General features: G+C 41.7%; 1 protein-coding gene across 1 annotated transcript in view; it reads left to right on the forward strand.

Annotated features, from left to right (window-relative positions):
• The window catches only part of LOC126176454 (dynein axonemal intermediate chain 2), a 178043-nt gene that overhangs the window by 137439 nt on the left and 19687 nt on the right, over positions 1–20917 (forward strand). Inside the window, exons 5-6 of the mRNA XM_049923611.1 lie at positions 46–398; positions 9943–10078. Coding sequence (XP_049779568.1) covers positions 46–398; positions 9943–10078 — 489 coding nt within the window. The remainder of the gene's footprint in view (positions 1–45; positions 399–9942; positions 10079–20917) is intronic.

The raw sequence follows: 20917 nt of genomic DNA on the forward strand, positions 1-20917 counted from the left end.
AGATTTTCTTTGTAACACAAAGGAAAGTAAATTTTTCTGTTTCAGGTAAAATGGTGGGATACAAGGAAGATGGCTGAACCAACTGAAACGTTAATACTGGACCCAGTAAAAAGTGAAGACCAGTCCCTGAGTAGGGCCCTTGGAGCCTCCTGTCTTGAATATGAGGGCACAATACCGACTCGATTTATGATTGGAACTGAAAATGGCACAGTATTTGGCTGTAATCGCAAAGGAAAGACTCCTGTAGAAAAAATTGTATCTAAATACACAGCACACATAGGTCCAGTATATGCTCTTCAGAGGAACCCAGCATTTGTGAAAAATTTTATAACTGTTGGAGACTGGACAACAAGGATATGGTCAGAAGACTGTAAAGAATCAGCTATAATCTGGACTAGGTAACAAACGTAGCTACAAAGAGTATAGGAACAGGAAACTAAAGTGAATTACAGCATACAAGTTATGAAACTGGTACTAGTTAAATAAACCATCTATTAATTAGGGTTATATGAAACAAGTTATGAAATTCCAGTCCTTGTCAGGCCATTGTGAAACATCCTGCTGGAGAAATTTAAGAGAGTAAGAGTTAACAACTCAAAGCAAATGAAAGCAGAGAAATTTAATTTACGTAGTATAGATTTATGTGAAATTATGCCCTACCAGTGTTTGAAGACTGTTTAGCAACCAATGAAACAACGGGAACTCGCTTGTGGGATACCTGACAGAATCACAATTTATGGCTTATATGCCCATTAGCCTGTCCCCCTTTTTTTCATGTGAATAATAGACCTTTCTGCAGTGGAGTGGCTTGGTTGCCTCAGTGACACAGATAGCCTTAGCAATGATATCATAAATATATCTGTGGAGAGGCTAGACAAACATATGGTTCCTGAAAAAGGGCAGCAGCCATCTCATTAGGTGTCTGTGGAGGAGGAGGGGGTTGACACTCTGAATGATAGTAGATCTGCTCTTGCAAAACTAGCCAATATAGCCTCTGTGTGTTGATATGGCAGACAGCTGAAAGCAAAGGAAAACTACTGTTCTTATATTTCCCATGCACATCAGTTTTTCTTTAAATGCTGAGAGCTACATGCCACTAGTCTTCAGACTGGGGACCACAAAAACAACAATGGCCATTACCCCAATTCCAGTTGTTTCTGTTGTAGAGTTGGTATTCGGAATCTCTTCTTTTGCCCACATCTCAGTTAATGCTCATTTTTAACCTCTGATGCAAACAGAGGGTTGTTATAAGTTTAATGTGTGTATCTGCATATCTATCTGTGTCATTGTAGCTCCCAAACAAAAGCCCTGATTTCAATGCAGTTTTTTTTCGAAAGCTGGTTTAATATGGATGGTTCTTAGCTATGTTGCACGAAAATCTGTTCAGCCACTTAAATTTTATCAGATAAATTAAGTAAAAATGTTTCCCATTACCACACTATCTTGATATACACTGCATAATATATAAGAGCTACATAAAGTCATGTAGTACCAGATTGTAGGACTCCAAAAGATATAAATAAAAGTCCACAAAAGTATGTGTTTATCTTTCATGGTTGATCAAGAATGATGATTTTTGTCTCTTGGAGTGGCCCGTTTCAGCATCTACAAAGCAAAAATTGAGTGATTGTGACTCAACTGTAAAGAAAAACAATGCTCTCAGACCTTTTTGTAGTCCTTTTTGAGGTCTTCAATTCAATACAAAATCAAATGATTTTGTCCTAACAGTTCAGACAGCCTGTTGCAAGAGGGTGCCATGGCAGCCCACTTACTTTCAATCTGATTTAGAATTATTGCCACTACTTGTTGGCTATGTTAGCTAAATTAGCTAACTATATGGTAAAACATAGTCCAAGAATGTAGGTGTGAATTTAGAAAGAAACACATAATCCACATAAGTGAAAAAGATGTCATGTTGCGATTTCATGGCTCATCCTGGGAGGTATTTGTGTGAATGTAGGGACAGAGCATTTATCGTTCCATAACTTCCAGCAAAATATAAAGTTTACAAAGCATGAAATAAACATAAATTTTAAATTTTGGAAACCACGACCCATAAAACTTATAAAAATTAAAAATTATATGTTTGCCCTTTAAGTTTAATATAAGTAGTAATATTTTGACTCACGTATCTTCACATGGTGGGACAACTAAGTAAATAAAATAAAAACAGAATACATCTAAAAATGATAAAGTATGAAATTTAAATACAAGTAAACTACCTAAGCAATGTCGATAAACATAAAAAAAATCTAATTGTTGTTTGTACATAATTATGTAAAAATACAACATGAAATAAATAGTTAATTCTATTCTTCAACAATGTTAGGATAATTAAGACAGATCGGTTTTCATAATTTATATAGTAAGTAATTATATCTTCAGTAGCTACTTTCAGGTTCTTGCAACTTGCAGGAGTGCAAGAGATGACACCAAACAGAAGAGGCTTATACCCCGAAATAACAAAAGTATGCTGCTCTCGAAAAGATAGCTGCTGTTAACTTGTTTTTGCATTTTTTAAAATTTTAATTCTAAGTTTTTTATTTGAGATTGTACTTTAATAGCTCTACATTCCATGATACACCCTGTTTTCTTCATGTCAAAAATGATTACTAGTAAAATTATGAATTTGGATAATCTAGGTCATAAGTGCTTGGTTGCAGAACATAGTTAAATCTGTGATAACTTATACAAAATGGCTTTTGTAGAAGAATCCTTTATTTTAGGCGTTGATGCTTTGTATACTTTGAAAACCCCCTTACAGTTTAGATTTCCACACATGCTTCTACAATGGTAACATGTTTTATGGACTATAAGATGCACTTTTTTCTTCAAAATTCAGGTTCATCTCATACATGAAATTAATATAAAAATATCCAGTACTTCATTTAAAATTTCCAACAGTCTTAAAAATGGCCATATAGTCAATGCTGTGGGAAACTCTAAAAGGGAAATTGAGACATGGAGATACAGAGCTTTCTGTTATTCTGGTAGGACTTACTTTACAATTGCAGCCTCTTGATGTCTTGATAAATAAACCATTTGAAGTGTATATGAGAGATCAATGGAACAAATGGATGATGGATGAAAGCCAACGTGAATTCATGCCAAAGGGAGCTTTAAACAACCTACAGTCAAACAAATGGGTCAAGGGTTAACCAGTCATAGTCTAGAGTGAGAGAAGACATCATTATTAAATCTTTCAAGAAGTGCAGCATTGGTAATGCTCTCAATGACAGTGAAAACCGTCATATATATGAAGAGGACAACAATGACGAAGAAGAAGAAGTTCAGATGACAATTTTCAGGGCTTTTTAAAGGTCAGTTCAGTTTTCTAACCTAAGAATTTGCTTTGCAGTCTTGTGATAAAAATGGTAAAAATGTTATATTTTAAAAAATACCTTACAAAATTAAGGTGCATCTTATAGTCCATAAAATGTGGCATGTGTACACAGCAAAGTACAGTACTGTTTCAAAACATAAGTCCATTTAACTCTTTCCACCTTTCTGCTTTCCCTTCTTTGCTTAGAACTGAGTTCCCATAAGAGCTCTTGATATTTATGCAAGTGCTTCTCTTTTCTCCAAAGGTCTATTTAATTTTCCTGTAGGCAGTATCTATCTTACCCCTAGTGATATATGCCTCTACATCCTTACATTTGTCCTCTAGCCATCCCTGCTTAGCCATTTTGCACTTCCTGTCGATCTCATTTTTGAGACGTTTGTATTCCTTTTTGCTGCTTCATTTACTGCATTTTTATATTTTCTCCTTTCATAAATTAAATTCAATATTTCTTCTGTTACCCAAGGATTTCTACTAGCCCTCGTATTTTTATCTACTTGATCCTCTGTTGCCTTCACTGCTTCACCCCTCAAAGCTACCCATTCTTCTTCTACTGTATTTCTTTCCCCCATTCCTCTCAATTGTTCCCTTATGCTCCCCCTGAAACTCTGTACAGCCTCTGGTTTAGTCAGCTTATCCAGGTCCCATCTCCTTAAATTCCCACCTTTTTGCAGTTTCTTCGGTTTTTATCTACAGTTCATAACCAATAGATTGTGGTCAGAGTCCACATCTGCCCCTGGAAATGTCTTACAATTTTTAAGCCTGGTTCCTAAATCTCTGTCTTACCATTATATAATCTATCTGATACCTTCTAGTATATCCAGGCATCTTCCATGTATACAACCTTCTTTTATGACTCTTGAACCAAGTGTTAGCTATGATTTAGTTATGCTCTGTGTAAAATTCTACCAGGCGGCTTCCTCTTTCATTTCTTCCCCCCCTATCCATATTCACCTACTATGTTTCGTTCTCTCCCTTTTCTTATTATCGAATTCCAGTCACCCATGACTATTAAATTTTCGTCTCCCTTCACTGCCTGAATAATTTCTTTTATCTCACCATATATTTCATCAATTTCTTCGTCATCTGCAGAGATAGTTGGCATATAAACTTGTACTACTGTAGTAGGCGTGGGCATCGTGTCTATCTTGGCCACAGTAATGCGTTCGTATGCTGTTTGTAGTAGCTTACCTGCACTCCTATTTTTTTTATTCATTATTAAACCTACTCCTGCATTACCCCTATTTGATTTTGTATTTATAATTATGTATTCACCTGACCAAAAGTCTTGTTCCTCCTGTCACCGAACTTCACCAATTCCCACTATATCTAACTGTAACCTATCCATTTCACTTTTTAAATTTTCTAACCTACCTGCCTGATTAGGGGATCTGACATTCCACGCTCCGATCCGTAGAACGGCAGTTTTCTTTCTCCTGGTAACGACGTCCTCTTGACTAGTCCCCGCCCAGAGATCCGAATGTGGGACTATTTTACCTCCGGAATACTTTACCCAAGAAGACGCCATGATCATTTAATCATACAGTAAAGCTGCAAGCCCTCGAGAAGAATTACGGCTGTAATTTCCCCTTGATTTCAGCCATTCGTAGTACGAGCACAGCAAGTCCGTTACAAAGCCAGATCAGTCAATCATCCAGACTGTTGCCCCTGCAGCTACTGAAAAGGCTGCTGCCCCTCTTCAGAAACCACACGTTTGTCTGGCCTCTCAACAGATACTCCTCCTTTGTGGTTGCACCTATGGTACGGCCATCTGTATCGCTGAGGCACACAAGCCTCCCCACCAACGGCAAGGTCCATGGTTCATGGGGGGGGGGGGGGGATATCATTATTTATTCTCGCAGGTAGTTTCTGAACAATAAATTCTTTGACATTTTGAAAAAAAACGGGACTTCTGCCTGATGTTCTCACACAAGTGCTTTTTTAGATATGTAGATGATACCTTTGTCATTTGCCCCATGGCAGGGAGAAGCTAGATGATTTTCTGAAACATCTGAATTCATGCCACCCGAATATAACATTCACAATGGAACTGGAAAGGAGAGACAACTCCCATTCCTGGATGTATTAGTTAAGAAAAAGCCTGATGGCACATTTGGGCATAGTGTGTACCACAAACCGACACACACTTACTTATACCTGCAAGCCAACAGCTGCCAGGATCTGGCACAGAAGACCACAGTGCTCAAAACTCTAGTGCACAGAACACTCTGCCGGACCCCGACAGTTAGGCGATGGAAATAGAACACTTACAGTCGGTGTTTAGCAAGAATGGACTCTCATCTAGAGACACCCAGAAGGCACTTCGACCTGCCAGTCAACCACAGGATCCAGAAGAAGAACCAGAAGTGGCATACGTGACAAATGCTGGACCGATCTCTGCTAAGATTAGCGGAATTCTCACGTAACATATCAAGAGCGTATTTTGTCCATCCACTAAGTCTGGGACAATGTTGGAGAATGTAAAGGATGACCTGGGGTTATGGAAACCAGGCATTTACAATATACCATGCGAATGTGGGATGTCATACATCGGCCAGACCACCAGGACTGTGGACACCAGGTGTAAAGAACACCAGAGGCACAACAGACTCAGACAGGCAACCAAATCAGCCATAACAGAACACCGTCTAGAGCTCAGTCACTTGATGAACTACAATGACACCAAGATTATCACACAGATCAATAGATATTGAGACAGTGCCATAAAAGATTCCACCCAGATCAAGATCATGGAGAATCTCATCAACCGTGACACTGGAGACCAGCTCAGCACGGCCTGGGATCCAGCTCTTGAACTCCTGAAAACTCAACGCAAAACACATCGAGATTTCACAAGAAACAGGAGTGGGGATCGAGAAAACAGCCACGAGACAGAGCACCAGACACTACAGATTTGTCCTGACACTCCTGAGATGACGACCACCCTAGAGAACGGCCAAATTGGGCGCGGAATTCGGTTGGAACACCAACTGTCAGAGGGAACCATTGGAGTCGCGCCTGGCGGGCGCGGACCCGGGACGGAACACTCGACGCGGCGCGGACCGATTACGAAGCGCCCAGCAAGGGACAGAAGAGGAAACCGAGGAAACAGCAATGAGACAGAACACCAGAGATTACAGACCGGTTTTGGCAGACCTCAGATGATACAGCCTACTGGTGCACAGAACTGAACACAAAGGGGAATACAGGCCCACACAGTGGAAAAACTCTTCAAAACAGAAAGAAGACTTATACACAGTATCATCAAACTACATCCCACAACCCCCCCCCCCCCCCCCAGCAATGAAGTGTACACAATCTCAGGCATAGAACCACTACAAACCAGAATAGCCAAGCTCAGGGTGAGATACGGAAAACTCATACTCCACACCAGGCGAGACATGGGGGATATTGTCACCACAAACGGAAAAGAAAAAAGAACACCTACCTACAAATACGTACCACCCTCACGCAAAATAGTACAGGCAAAACATTCCCTGACCTCGTCCTAATCCTGCAACCCCTAATTGAAAAGACAACAACAGCAACTCACCTAGATGAAAGAATAATGGATTAACCACAAACACACACACACAAACACAAGAAACAAACAAACAGTCTAAACAACACCAAACACCTGACAACAGCAAACACTCCATCTCAGGATCCATTAACAATTAAAAACCTCAACCAAAATTGAAAATACCCAAGGAAGACACGCAACACCACCTATAAGTGTATACTATTATAACCAAAAAATATTGTAAAGCAACTACGCTCGGAATCTGATATCTACAAGAGATTACCGAAATATATGTACAAAGATCAAGAAAATCACCCTTGATACCTACCATGTAAATTCTACCAAATTACTTTTTTTTTTAAATTTCACTATGGGACTTAACTTCTAATGTCATCAGTCGCCTAGAACTTACCACTACTGAAACCTAACTAACCTAAGGACATCACACACATCCATACCTGAGGCAGGATTCGAACCTGCGACCGTAGTGGTCGCGCGGGTCTAGACTGTAGCGCGTAGAGCCGCTTGGCCACCGCGGCCGGCTCACTAAATTACTTATAAATTACATCTCACTTATGTATCTTCAAACTTCCCATGCACATAACCCTCTCACATATTGTCTTTCTATTCTCTCTCTCTCTCTCTCTCTTAGTTAAATCTTTTGTATGTATTATGTCTTATGCTTTTACTATGCCTTCTGTTCTTATTATATCTTTTGTTTTTATTATGTCTTTTTCTACTAAAAACCTATACTATATTAAAATAACGTTACTTAAACTTTTGTTATATGTAAAAAAGGAATATACTGTAATACTTGTTGTAACAAAATTGTAAACCATTTATGACAATGCACTTGCGAGAAAAATAAATTGTATCATCAAAAAAATAAATATGTAAAACCCCTATGGCTGAAAGGGATGCCAGCATGCCGTCAATCAGCCCGCCCTCCTCCCTTAGAGGTGTGAATAAAAAGTTAAAAAAAAATAACAGATAAGAGAAAACAAATAAACGCCCAAGGACCAGTCTCAGGTAGCACCTGAAAAAGACAGCGAGTTATGCTGTCGAAATATCGTGCGAGAACAACGCGAACATCAGGCAGAGATCCTGTTTCTTTTTTTTTTCCTCCAAAATGTCAACAGAGAGCCGGGAAAGCCTGAAGAATTAAATAAATTCGTTCTTTGTAAGTAATGAGTTGGATATTATGCAACAAGACGTTGAAGATTGGAAATATTGTCAGCACACTGAGATATTGATGCCTGCGTACGAGGCTTGCAATGATACGATGTGAAAAAATTGCTATTTGACAAGCTCAAAAATAAGTTTCTTCCTGTTGCAAATGTATCCACATATACACCTAAAACATCGAACTTTCCGCGCTATTCACTGACTTTGTTCATGAGCTATATTAATCGCTGGTGTAGTATTGGCAGTATTCCACTTGTTCTAAGGAACTGGATGTAATTTTTTTATTTTGTTTATACAGAAATTAGGGGAGTGGCCATTTGCAGCTAAGTACTTAATCATTCTTTAACAAGCATTATTGGTGGTTTCTTATACTGTTGAAGATTGGAAATATTGTCAGCACACTGAGATATTGATGCCTGTATTCAAACATAATGAATCACAAGGAGGGGAACGATCTATTGATACGTAATCAGCATGGTTTTAGAAAACATCGTTCTTGTGCAACGCAGCTAGCTCTTTATTCGCACAAAGTAATGGCCGCTATCGACAGGGAATCTCAAGTTGATTCCGTATTTCTAGATTTCCGGAAAGCTTTTGACACCGTTCCTCACAAGCGACTTCTAATCAAGCTGCGGGCCTATGGGGTATCGTCTCAGTTGTGCGACTGGATTCGTGATTTACTGTCAGGAAGGTCGCAGTTCGTAGTAATAGACGGCAAATCATCGAGTAAAACTGAAGTGATATCAGATGTTCCCCAGGGAAGCGTCCTGGGACCTCTGCTGCTCCTGATCTATAAAAATGACCTGGGTGACAATCTGAGCAGTTCTCTTAGGTTGTTCGCAGATGATGCTGTAATTTGCCGCCTAGCAAGGTCATCCGAAGACCAGTATCAGTCGCAAAGCGATTTAGAAAAGATTGCTGTATGGTGTGGCAGGTGGCAGTTGACGCTAAATAACGAAAAGTGTGAGGTGATCCACATGAGTTCCAAAAGAAATCCGTTGGAATTCGATTACTCGATAAATAGTACAATTCTCAAGGCTGTCAATTCAACTAAGTACCTGGGTGTAAAAATTACGAACAACTTCAGTTGGAAAGACCACATAGATAATATTGTGGGGAAGGCGAGCCAAAGGTTGCGTTTCATTGGCAGTACACTTAGAAGATGCAACAAGTCCACTAAAGAGACGGCTTACACTACACTCGTTCGTCCTCTGTTAGGATATTGCTGCACGGTGTGGGATCCTTACCAGGTGGGATTGACCGAGGACATCGAAAGGGTGCAAAAAAGGGCAGCTCGTTTTGTATTATCATTAATAGGGGAGAGTGTGTGGCAGATATGATACGTGAGTTGGGAAGGAAGTCATTAAAGCAAAGACGTTTTTCGTCGCGGCGAGATCTATTTACGAAATTTCAGTCACCAACTTTCTCTTCTGAATGCGAAAATATTTTGTTGAGCCCAACCTACATAGGTAGGAATGATCATCAAAATAAAATAAGAGAAATCAGAGCTCGGACAGAAAGTTTTAGGTGTTCGTTTTTCCCGCGCGCTGTTCGGGAGTGGAATGGTAGGGAAATAGTATGATTGTGGTTCGATGAACCCTCTGCCAAGCACTTAAATGTGAATTGCAGAGTAATCATGTAGATGTAGATGTACTGCAGACTCTCAAACAATTAATTTAATACTTGTTACCAGCATAAATACTAACGCTGCTTGGTGCTTGAAAGCCATTCACATACCGAAGAAACAAACGTGCGCCAACCACAAAACCCCGTAAATTCTACTTGTGATTTGGCTTCCAGACAACACCATACTCTGGCTCTAACTATGACTCACCAATGGCTAATTTTCCTTTCCACTGTCGTAATACAGCAAGACGTATTTGTGTTTGTACAGTTTCCATCGCGCGCTGCTGACTGATGGCGCTTGGAGCCCCACCCGGTACTCAGTGTTCTGCACCACCAGGATGGACGGAACGCTGGACGTGTGGGACATTCTGCAGCAGCAGAAGGAACCCTGCCTCAGCGTCAAGGTTAGTTATAGCAACCTGCCATGCAGCTCTTCTAGAATCATAAGGTTCTTCGAGTGTGCTCTACAGCCTATATGATACTTTAGTTCCGAATATGTTGGTCTAGGAGTGTTACTGTACTTCCAATCACAGGCAAGCAAAGTTCTTATCATTTACCTCCGAATACTTAGGAATTCGGATTCAAATCTCTGTACGTAGACAGAGAATTCTTTGTTTCAAATGTGCAGCGCGTAGTGGACATCCTTCATTCTAGGTAATGTTCTTCTTATTATTCCACTTTTAATAACACGCGAAACATTCTTTCTAACCGACATTTCACATAATTTTACTTTGTTTAACGTGGTCTAAGATTTGTGTTTCAAGCTCATTTTCTAAAAGTAGGTTTGTAACTCAAAACCTACGTCGTTTAAAATAAAATACTAGTTTGTAAAACACAGCCAGTAATGTGTGTTTTCTTTTGTAATTACCAATAATGTTTCATTAAGAACCCTCAGTATGTGAGTTAAAATGAATCCATTCTAACTCTGATATGTGAGAAAAGTCACCTGCATGATTTAATTTCCTCGGCCACTGCTACAGTGGCTTGCAAATCTAGAGCTACATCTTCAGTATCCATCCTACAGATACGTGTCAACACAGTAAAGAATTCACAGCAAGGTGTCATAAGCTGTTCCCAAGCTAAGTGGAGGAGGAAAGGATATAATCACTGACTGAAACAGAAAACCCTTGGAGCTTGCAGAACGTTTATTACAGATCGACGAAAAAAAAAACTATATTCAAAAATTCTCCTTAATGTCTGGCTACATAAGGTCTAATCGATCTAAAAACATTGGGGCAGCAAAAGATATAATTCTAATGAGTAATCGCTCATCAGTTATTGAACTGTGCATTGGTCTTGACAAAAGAATAAACAAAACAAAAAAGTATACATATATATGTAACTGAAAACTATTATGTGCTAACACAAAGAGATGGAGAGCTTAAATGTCGAAAAACAAAACACTACTCACAAGGGAACCTCCCCATCGCACCCCCCTCAGATTTAGTTATAAGTTGGCACTGTGGATAGGCCTTGAAAAACTGAACACAGATCAATCGAGAAAACAAGAAGAAGTTGTGTGAAACTATGAAAAAATAAGTAAAATATACAAACTGAGTAGTCCATGCGAAAGATAGGTAACATCAAGGAAAGTGTAAGCTCTCAAGTGCCGTGGTCCCGTGGTTAGCGTGAGCAGCCGTGAAACGAGAGGTTCTTGGTTGAAGTTTTCCCTCGAGTGGAAAGTTTAATTTTTTGTTTTCAGTTTATGTGACAAACTCTTATGTTTTCATTACCTTTTGGGAGAGATTATCACATCCACAAGAAAACCTAAATCGGGCAAGGTAGAAGAATCTTTTTACCCATTCGCCAAGTGTCCAAGTTAGGTGGGTCGACAACATATTCCTGTCATGTGACGCACATGCCGTCACCAGTGTCGTATAGAATATATCAGACGTGTTTTCCTGTGGAGGAATCGGTTGACCTATGACCTAGGGATAAAATGTTTTCTGTTCCCATTGGAGAGGCACGTCCTTTCGTCTACTAATCGCACGGTTTTGCGGTGCGGTCCCAAACACAGACACTAAACTTATTATAGTGAACAGAGACGTCAATGAACGAACGGACAGATCCTAACTTTGCGAAAATAAACTTTTTACTCGAGGGAAGACTTGAACCAAGGACCTCTCGTTCCTCAGCCACTCATGCTGACCACAGGACCACGGCGCTCCTGAGCTCGCACTCTCCTTGATGTTGCCTATCTTGCACATGGACTACTGAGTTTGTATATTTTGCTTATTTTTTCATAGTTCCACACAACTTCTTCCTGTTTTCTCGATTGATCTGTGTTCAGTTTTTCAAGGCCTATCCACTGTGCCAACTTATAATTAAATCTGATGGGGGTGCAATGGGGAGGTTCCCTTGTCAGTGACAATAAAATTCGGTACACTGTAAGGCTGATTTTTGAGATGAACAATACTTCCACTGCTCATGTGCACCATGCCGAAGTGAACATATGGCAGGACTGCCTTTCCGCCTCACCCCCCCCCCCCCCCTTAGTATTCGCGCGGCGCGAGAAACTGTGCCACAACCACAAAGCCGCGCGACATGGCGCACGGCCGAGTCGCGTCTCAATTTGCGCGTGTGGCGCAGCGCGCTTTTTTGTAACTTCACAGATTCAAATTGGACCATGAAAATTGCGACACCACTGGGATGCGCCGCGCCTGCGTCAGGTCGCGTGGCGTTGTGGATGTGGCACAGTTTCTCGAGCCGCACATCACGCAAGTAAGGCAAAAATCATATATTTTTACTGAATAGTTTCTGTAAAATCGTTTGAGAAAGATTACAGGATGCGTCCATCGATTCTGTCAGCGCAGAGCGTCGCCAATCGACGTGGGAAGTATGTGTACGTCTCGCAATATGTGCAGGATCCGCGACAGCTGCGGAACGTGCACATCGCGCTGTAGTGTCGTGTCACGTCACGCGTGCTACATTCGTCTCAATTTGCGCATAGGCCGGTATTACACAATCAAATTTCTTTGTCAAAGATTTGATCAAAGATGTGACCAAATATTCCGTCAAATATATTTGACAAAGATCTTTGACGTAGCGTTAGAAGGGGTATTACACTGTCATCATATTTTTCGTCAAAGTTCAAGATGGCTGACAACAACTTGTTATTAACCGCAGCAGTTGCATGTACCACAATTGCACTGTGTGCACATGCGGAAGAGAAGCGGGGGGAAAAGGAAACATACCTGGGTGAAGCCGTGGGTTTATGACACGATAAAAGCATTCAACAAAACTTGTTATGTGAGCTTATAGTGGCGGACGTCAAGTCTTACATCAATTACTTAAGAATGGATGAGCATACATATCTGTATGTGCTCAAAGAAGTGTATCCTCATATCACAAAGAACAATATTCACTTAAGAACTGCTACATCTGCAGAAGACAGGCTCACTGTAACACATTACAGGAGAGGGTTAGGTTAGGTTAGGTTAGGTTAGGTTAGGTTAGGTCTGGTCTCCAATCTTCGTAATCTATTTTTGTATTCAGCATGCCTCACGTTATAAAGCGCCTCATCATCTTCATACGTCTCTATTAATTTTGTAGTTGTCGGCACACACCAATTGTATTTACTGGCAATGTTTATAAAACCACTACAGACGACAGAATGCAGCGATGCTAGCGCTCCATGTGGTAACATGTCACATTGCAGTGAACAGAAGACAAGCGACTTCTTTGATCAAATCTACAGCGAGGCCCTAGATTTGATCAAATATTGGACGACATTTGTCAAAGTTCCCTATTACACCATCAAATATCTATGACAAAGAAATTTGATAGTTTAATAGCGGCCCTAGCCTGACGTGACCACTGGCTATGTTCTACATCAACGTGCAATAACCACTTACAGACGACAGGTGGCACTAGCAGTGGTGGGTGAATAGGAGCGACTCATCTGACATTCAAAAGGACACGATCGTTTGCTTTCCGGCGAAGGGTGGAAGCATTTACAAAGTGGCCAACTCTGTAGACTGTTTGAGTGCCTCCTTGGTTAAAATACACCGTGCACGACAAAGTGGCATTGTCCAAAACTGGCGCCGAGGCAACAGTGGTGCAACACGAGACATAGATGACAGGGGTGAAAGACGGATGCGGAGGTGTGTACGTGCGAACAGACATACAACTGTTGAGTAACTGACCGCACAGTTGAACCAACAGTCCCTCCTCAACTACTGTTCAGCGAATGACGTTGCATATCAGCCTCTGTAGCAGGCGCCTGGTTGTTGCACCCTTGCTGACTGCTGTTCATCAGCTACGAAGGCAGCTGAACGTCCACTGAGTGGCGACAGGCAGCCTCTTCAGACGAATCACGTTATATGCTCCATCAGACACATGGCCTTTGTTATGTACCGCTCTGCAAAAATTGTCGGGTGGGTACAGGCCGGTGGAGGGTGCGTTGTGGTCTGGAGAATGTTTTCGTTGCATTGCCTGGTTGGTCTCGTCGTACTGGAAGGCAGAATGAATCAACGCAAGTATGCATCTATCCTTGGGGAACATGTCGACCCCAACATGCTGTTTGGTTTTCCTCGGCACAATGGCATCTACCATCATGACAGCGCAACACGTCACACAACTCGCAATGTATGTGAGTGGTTCCGAGAGCACTAGGATGACTTTACTGTACTCTCCAGGCCACCAACACCCCCCCCCCCTACCCTCCCCGAATTTAAACCCAATCGAGAATCTGTGAGATCAACTCGGTCGGGCTGAACGCGCCACGGATCCTCAACCTTGAAACCTAGCGCAGGTGGCCACGTACTGGAACCGGCATGGCTGCAGATCTCTGTCGGTACCTTCCAGAGCATCACTGACTCTCTTTCTGCACATTGCTCTGCAAAAAGTGGTTATTCAGACTTCTGACAGGTGGTCATATTACATCATTATCTATCCCTCTTTGCCTGCAAGTCCAAGGAATTTCGCAACACATACCATCATTTCCTATTACCAATGTAGGCCCCTATCCATCTAAATAAGCACACAGGAGAGGACTCTTGCATTCAGAATTTTTTAATGCAATGTGCAGTATAAATTAAGGAGTCTCTTGTAAGGATGAATTTTTCTTTCCTAACTTAAAGTATTTTTGTACTCCTAAAGTATACCTTATCATGCGGTAGCGTTCTCGCTTCCCGCGCCCGGGTTCCCGGGTTCGATTCCCGGCGGGGTCACGGATTTTCTCTGGCTCGTGATGACTGGGTGTTGTGTGATGTCCTTAGGTTAGTTAGGTTTAAGTAGTTCTAAGTTCTAGGGGACTGATGACCTCAGAAGTTAAGTCCCATAGTGCTCAGAGCCATTTGAACCATTTTTTGATATTTGCATATAAGTGAATTGGCGACTAAATTCGATTGAGTGAATGAAATGCGTAAATAAACTATGAACATCTTCATTAGATTCTTTACTTGAATCACTTAAACAAAGTTATATCCCATACTTAGGCCTACTTTTGCAAACTTTTTTTTTGTTAAATTTCCAGTGCTTGGTGTGTTATGGACCTCCTTAGGGAAATAGCGCCCAAAGCTGGAAAGAAGTCCAATGTATACTGGATATGTCTTCAGGGGGGGCTCATCCGAGATGTGAAGGAGGTCCTGCCTGCGGCTATCAGAGGTGCAGGATGCAGTCATCTTCAAGTTGGGCCTCACGTCGGTATCAACGACGCTTGTCACTTGGATTCTGAAGCCATCCTCCTTTCGTACAGACACTGGCAGAAGTAATGAAGACTGCTGGCGTCGTTCATTGGATGTACAATTTGCGCTATTGTACCCAGAACTGATCGAGGTCCTTTGAATCGGAACCGAGAAGAGGGTCTCAACCAGAGGCTCTATCACTTCTGTGACTGTCTTGGCTGCAGATTTCTGAACTTCCGTTATGAGGTTGGGAACTGTAGGATTCCTCTTGACAGGTTAGGGATGGACTAAACAGACGAAATAGCTACTCGGATAGCCGAGTACTTGTGCGGTGCATATAGCTAGGCTGTGGGCTTTCAAATAAAACATGAAATGATGGCACTCAGCTACTTACCCTCTGACTCAGAGTTGAAATATTGAAAGTTTTGGCTGGTTTCGTTGTCTAGGGGCTGGGATACGCAGGTGCCGCATTACGAGCCAAATACTGCAGAGTGTACAGTATATACCTGAATCGAATGGTCGAAGGTTCCTATCACTCGGCATTTGCGAATTTTTAATGCAACATAGTAATTTATAAATGAAAGACTGTAATTAAATAAAATCTGCAGGTACTATCTTAACGACTTTAGATGATGAGTATGATAGCAGAAATACTTTTGAGAATGCGGTATATTTCTGCAAAACACTTATTGGTGTCGATAGTACAGCAATAAAATAAAATATAAGTTGAATGACAGGGAAACAATAGATTCCTACTGCATGTAATTAGTTATGAACGACAACATAGCCCGCGAGATATTCACTCACAAGTTCACAAGTCGGCACTCCGAAGTATTTCTATCTCCCACGACCACACGCAAACTGCTCCACTCTCCAAGTCTTTCCCGCGACCGTACGTCGCACCGTACTGTCCAGGACTCCCTCGTGTCCTCTCCCGTACCCCTTCGAATCCCCTCTGTCCTTTTTCACAATAATGCTCCTCCCCCACCTCCATACAGTCTCTCCACGTGTCCCTTTTGGAACGATCACTGTGATTGGCTGGAATGCTCTCGCCCTGTCTCCAAGCCAACACATTCGAAATACTGGATTTACATTTAAATAACTTGAAATTAAATAAATATTCCTACGGCTGGACCATGAACACGCTCTAACACAAATAATTAAATACATAAACAAATTAAATAAACATATATCAAATGAATAGAAACAAAAGATAGGACAGTAGCCTAAAGTGTCTGTGCTCTCTAAACAGAGTAAATATTTGACCAATTTCTTCATTAGTAGTATATATCGGATATGAACACAGACATAGACGAATAAACACATTTATAAGCAAGCTGCTACCGTTTTTTCTATGGCCTGACGCGATCGATAGGACTTTGACCTCCAATAACTCATGTACTATTCAAGTTACACGCCTGTAATTTATACCAATTTAGGTTTACACTAATAGCTTTCTAAAGACACGTCGATCGACAAAACCGGATGAACCGTTTAGATTTAGGAAATTCCTTGTTGGGTGTTACTTGTATAATTGATCATCAGATACTCAACTTTAAACTAATAATGATATTGGAAATATGATTACACCATCAGAATCGTCTTGCAAATAATGGTAAGGTACACGTTTCTTTTTGAGGTAACATGACTCATCTGGCTTCTATTAATTTCTATACAAACTGTGAAATGGCTGCCATTATGGTTTCACAAAGTCCGATATCTTTGGCACTCCTGGCATGTCTCCTTCATCGACTCAGCGTCATCAAGGAATTCCGAGCCACGCGGTCCCTGCAGCCCAGCTAACGTTTGGCGCCATGTGGCCGCCGACGAGCCGCAGCTCGCTGAGAGGACCCAGTGCGGCCACGACAACTCTGAGTATTTTCAGGGAGCCACAACTCGCCCTTTACCTCACAAGGCTAAGCGGCCGTTTGAGGTCTCCTGATGAACGCTTGCCAGTATCCAGTGGATACGCAGAGAGTAAAATCAGATCGCATAGAAAGTAAAGACACTTCAAATGTCGAAATGTTAACAGTTAGTTGCAGAAGCATCTGTAACGAAGTCTGTTGTGTTGGCTGAAGAGCCAACACCGTGTAACTAGAGGAGGCCGAAATGCACGCGTTTTAGTTCACGCAGGCTGGCGTGAGGAGGGAAGAACTATACTGACGTCAGGTCTGGAACATGACAAGGAATTAGAATTCAGAACGCGGACGTAAGTAGTTTGATACTTAACTTTAATCCATTAATGGAGAACGTAGCTCTTGATGGTACATGATTCAAAATATCAATATCAATAGTAACTGAATATGGCACCTTGCTAGGTCGTAGCAAATGACGTAGCTGAAGGCTAGACTAAACTGTCGTCTCTGCAAATGAGAGCGTCTGTAGTCAGTGAACCATCGCTAGCAAAGTCGGCTGTACAACTGGGGCGAGTGCTAGGGAGTCTCTCTAGACTAGACCTGCCATGTGGCGGCGCTCGGTCTGCAATCACTGATAGTGGCGACACGCGGGTCCGACGTATACTAACGGACCGTGGCCGATTTAAAGGCTACCTAGCAAGTATGGTGTCTGGCGGTGACACCACAAAGTCCCTAAATTTATTTCCCCCATAAAAGCTGTCGCACTCAAGTAATACTCTGGACTGAGAGCCAGACAAAACACAAAGCAGAAAGCTCCGAAATATTTAGTGATGCACGATAGGTAGGCCTTTATCGACAAGACAGACATTATAGGAGGGAGAGTATCCATTGGAGTCGACGAGAATGTTGTGTCTACCAAGATCGAAACTTAGCCTGACTGCGCCCTTAATTTGGACGCGAGTAACTGGCCTAAGTAAACTAAACTTAATCATTGGATGTATTTACCAGCTTGCTGATTCCACAGTAACAGTTGTGGAAACATTCAAAGAAACTCTACACTCAGTAGCGCGGAAGTACCCCGATCATACAGTTTTAGACAGAGTCGACTTTAACCTATGAATGGAGTATGTATGGATTAATTTCAGATGAGATGGACAGAGTGTCTTGTGAAGCATTTCTTAGCAACACACTCGTGTTGGAGATATTTTAGACCTTGTAGCTACAAACGTGCCTGACCTTACCGACAGTGTCAGTATAGAGACAGGAATTAGGGATTTTGAGGTCATCATAGCGATTATGGTTACTAAATTAATAATTCCATAATCAAAAGCCGCGCGGGGTAGCCACGCAATCTAAGGCGCCTTGCCACGGTTCACGTGGTTCCCCCCTTCGGAGGTTAGAGTCTTCCCTCGAGCATGGGTGTGTGTGCTGTCCTTAGCGTAAGTTAGTTTAAGTTAGATTAAGTAGTGTGTAAGCCTAGGGACCGATGACCTCAGCAGTTTCGTCCCATTGGAACTTAGCACCACCCACTACAATCAAAGCTAGGGAAATTTTTATGCTGGAAAGAGTGGAAAAGCAGTTGTTAGAATCCCACTTAGACAATGAATAGAACTTACTTTCATTATTATGGACATAGAGGAATTATGGGCAAATTTTAAACCAGAGAAGTATGTACCAAATAAGTGGATTAAGGACGAAAAAGACCCACCATGATTCAGTAAATTCAGTAACCCGCTGAAGGAACGGAGATTGTTACGCTTTCGGTTCAAAAAATAACGCACAAAATATCGACAGGCAAAAGTTAGAAGAAATTCGTGCATCTATAAAATCGATACGTGAAGTATACAGCAACTTCCACCGTCATACGTTAGCGTAAAAGCTTGCCGAGAACCCGAGAAAATTGTAATCCCATGGGTATCACTAACCGCGTCGAAGGCTTCTATTCAGTAAATCGTCGACGAATCGGCTGTCGCAAGAGAAGACAGCAAAAGAAATGCTGAATATTTAATTTCGCGTGTAAAATATCATTGACGCAGGAGGATCGCACAGACATACTATCTTTTGACCGTCGAATAAACTCCCATAGGGAGGACACAGAAATAGGCATCCCTGCCGTCGAGAAGCAGCTGAAAGTTGAAAACAAGTAAGTCGCCAGGACCAGATATAGGGTGCGGCAAGTAAAACTGGTTCGTGAAGTTAACTGACGCTCCTCCCCTGTCAAGTTTGAACAAAACTCCTCCAGGATTCGCAAATACACGTCACTGTTCACTATCGTCTCAGAGAATATGGGCCCTATAACCCGTGTGGCGAAAATGGCGCACCACACCACCAATCTTATCGTCATGCAAGGGTACCTGGTGAATCGTGTGTGGTCGATCAATACCGGTTGTTTTGGGAATTCATGTACCAGACAGGTGGAACCACGCCTCGTCATTCATGCTGAGTCTTAGTGGGCATGAACAGAAGTGAACTCTCTTCTGCATGTCAGGCTCCTTCAGTTCTTGCACAACACTTATCAGGTATGATTTTAATATCAGACCCCTTAAAACACGTCTGCAACTTCTCTCACTAGCGTGAACCTGTTCACTCATTCTCCTGGTTGACTTACGAGGACTTCTTGCCGTTATCTCCTGCACCTGCCTCTTTAATTCAGGTATGGAGACAGGTGGTGATCTACTCTGGGAGCATTGTAAACCGGTGCTGTACGCCGCCATCTTTCAATCAGTTCCTATATGGTGCTTTTTGCTGGCACAGAACGTCCTGAGAATTTCTTCTGAAACAAATTCTTTGTTTTCACAAAAGATCCAGTGCTTCAGTGCGAATGAACGCTTCAACAATGGCAACAGGAGCCGGCCATGGCGGCCGAGCGGTTCTAGGCGCTTGTAATGGTACTTGAATTACGTAACCATTACGGCACTTTACCTTAATCTCTCGATACCAGCAATATTCTACTGTGTTTCTGAAAAATAGTTAACATATTGCTGTGACAACATTCAGATTTGATTTCATTAATGTAGCTGTACATCGATATGTATATATTGCAATGATATTATTCTTATGTGTATTCTTTCTTTTGTCACTGTGATCTTTGACGTACTTGTAACTCTGATTTTTGGGCGCGTAAGCGGTTATTAGAGAGTCAAGCTTTGGTCGTCATGTTAAAAAGACACAAATTGTAGTCAGTTTATGAAATGTGAACTTTAACAGTGAGGAAGATATTTTCAAGTATGTTTTATATTGTGGAGTGATGTTTTGGAACGAGTTACGTGATATTGCAACAAAAATAATAAAAAAGAAGTGTAACTTAAATTCGGTGTGCTGATTACTTTTTTACATCACCATTGTCCTAACTTGCAAAAGTTTGCCGGCCGCGGTGGTCTAGCGGTTCTGGCGCTGCAGTCCGGAACCGCGGGACTGCTACGGTCGCAGGTTCGAATCCTGCCTCGGGCATGGGTGTGTGTGATGTCCTTAGGTTAGTTAGGTTTAAGTAGTTCTAAGTTCTAGGGGACTTATGACCTAAGATGTTGAGTCCCATAGTGCTCAGAGCCATTTGAACCATTTTTTGCAAAAGTTTAATCTTCAAGAATGGTTTATGAAACACATCTATAAAACTTTTGAATATCGCAGAATAACACCTAGGCCTCTTTGCATCCGATCTTGGAATCATCACTACCGAGATTTTCGACGATTGACCCGTGAGTTCACAACGAGACCAGCGTGGGAAACACGAAAAGATGAGTGCCTAGTTTATCCATTATTT

Source organism: Schistocerca cancellata, chromosome 3 (assembly GCF_023864275.1).
Source record: "Schistocerca cancellata isolate TAMUIC-IGC-003103 chromosome 3, iqSchCanc2.1, whole genome shotgun sequence".
Classification (NCBI taxonomy): domain Eukaryota; kingdom Metazoa; phylum Arthropoda; class Insecta; order Orthoptera; family Acrididae; genus Schistocerca; species Schistocerca cancellata.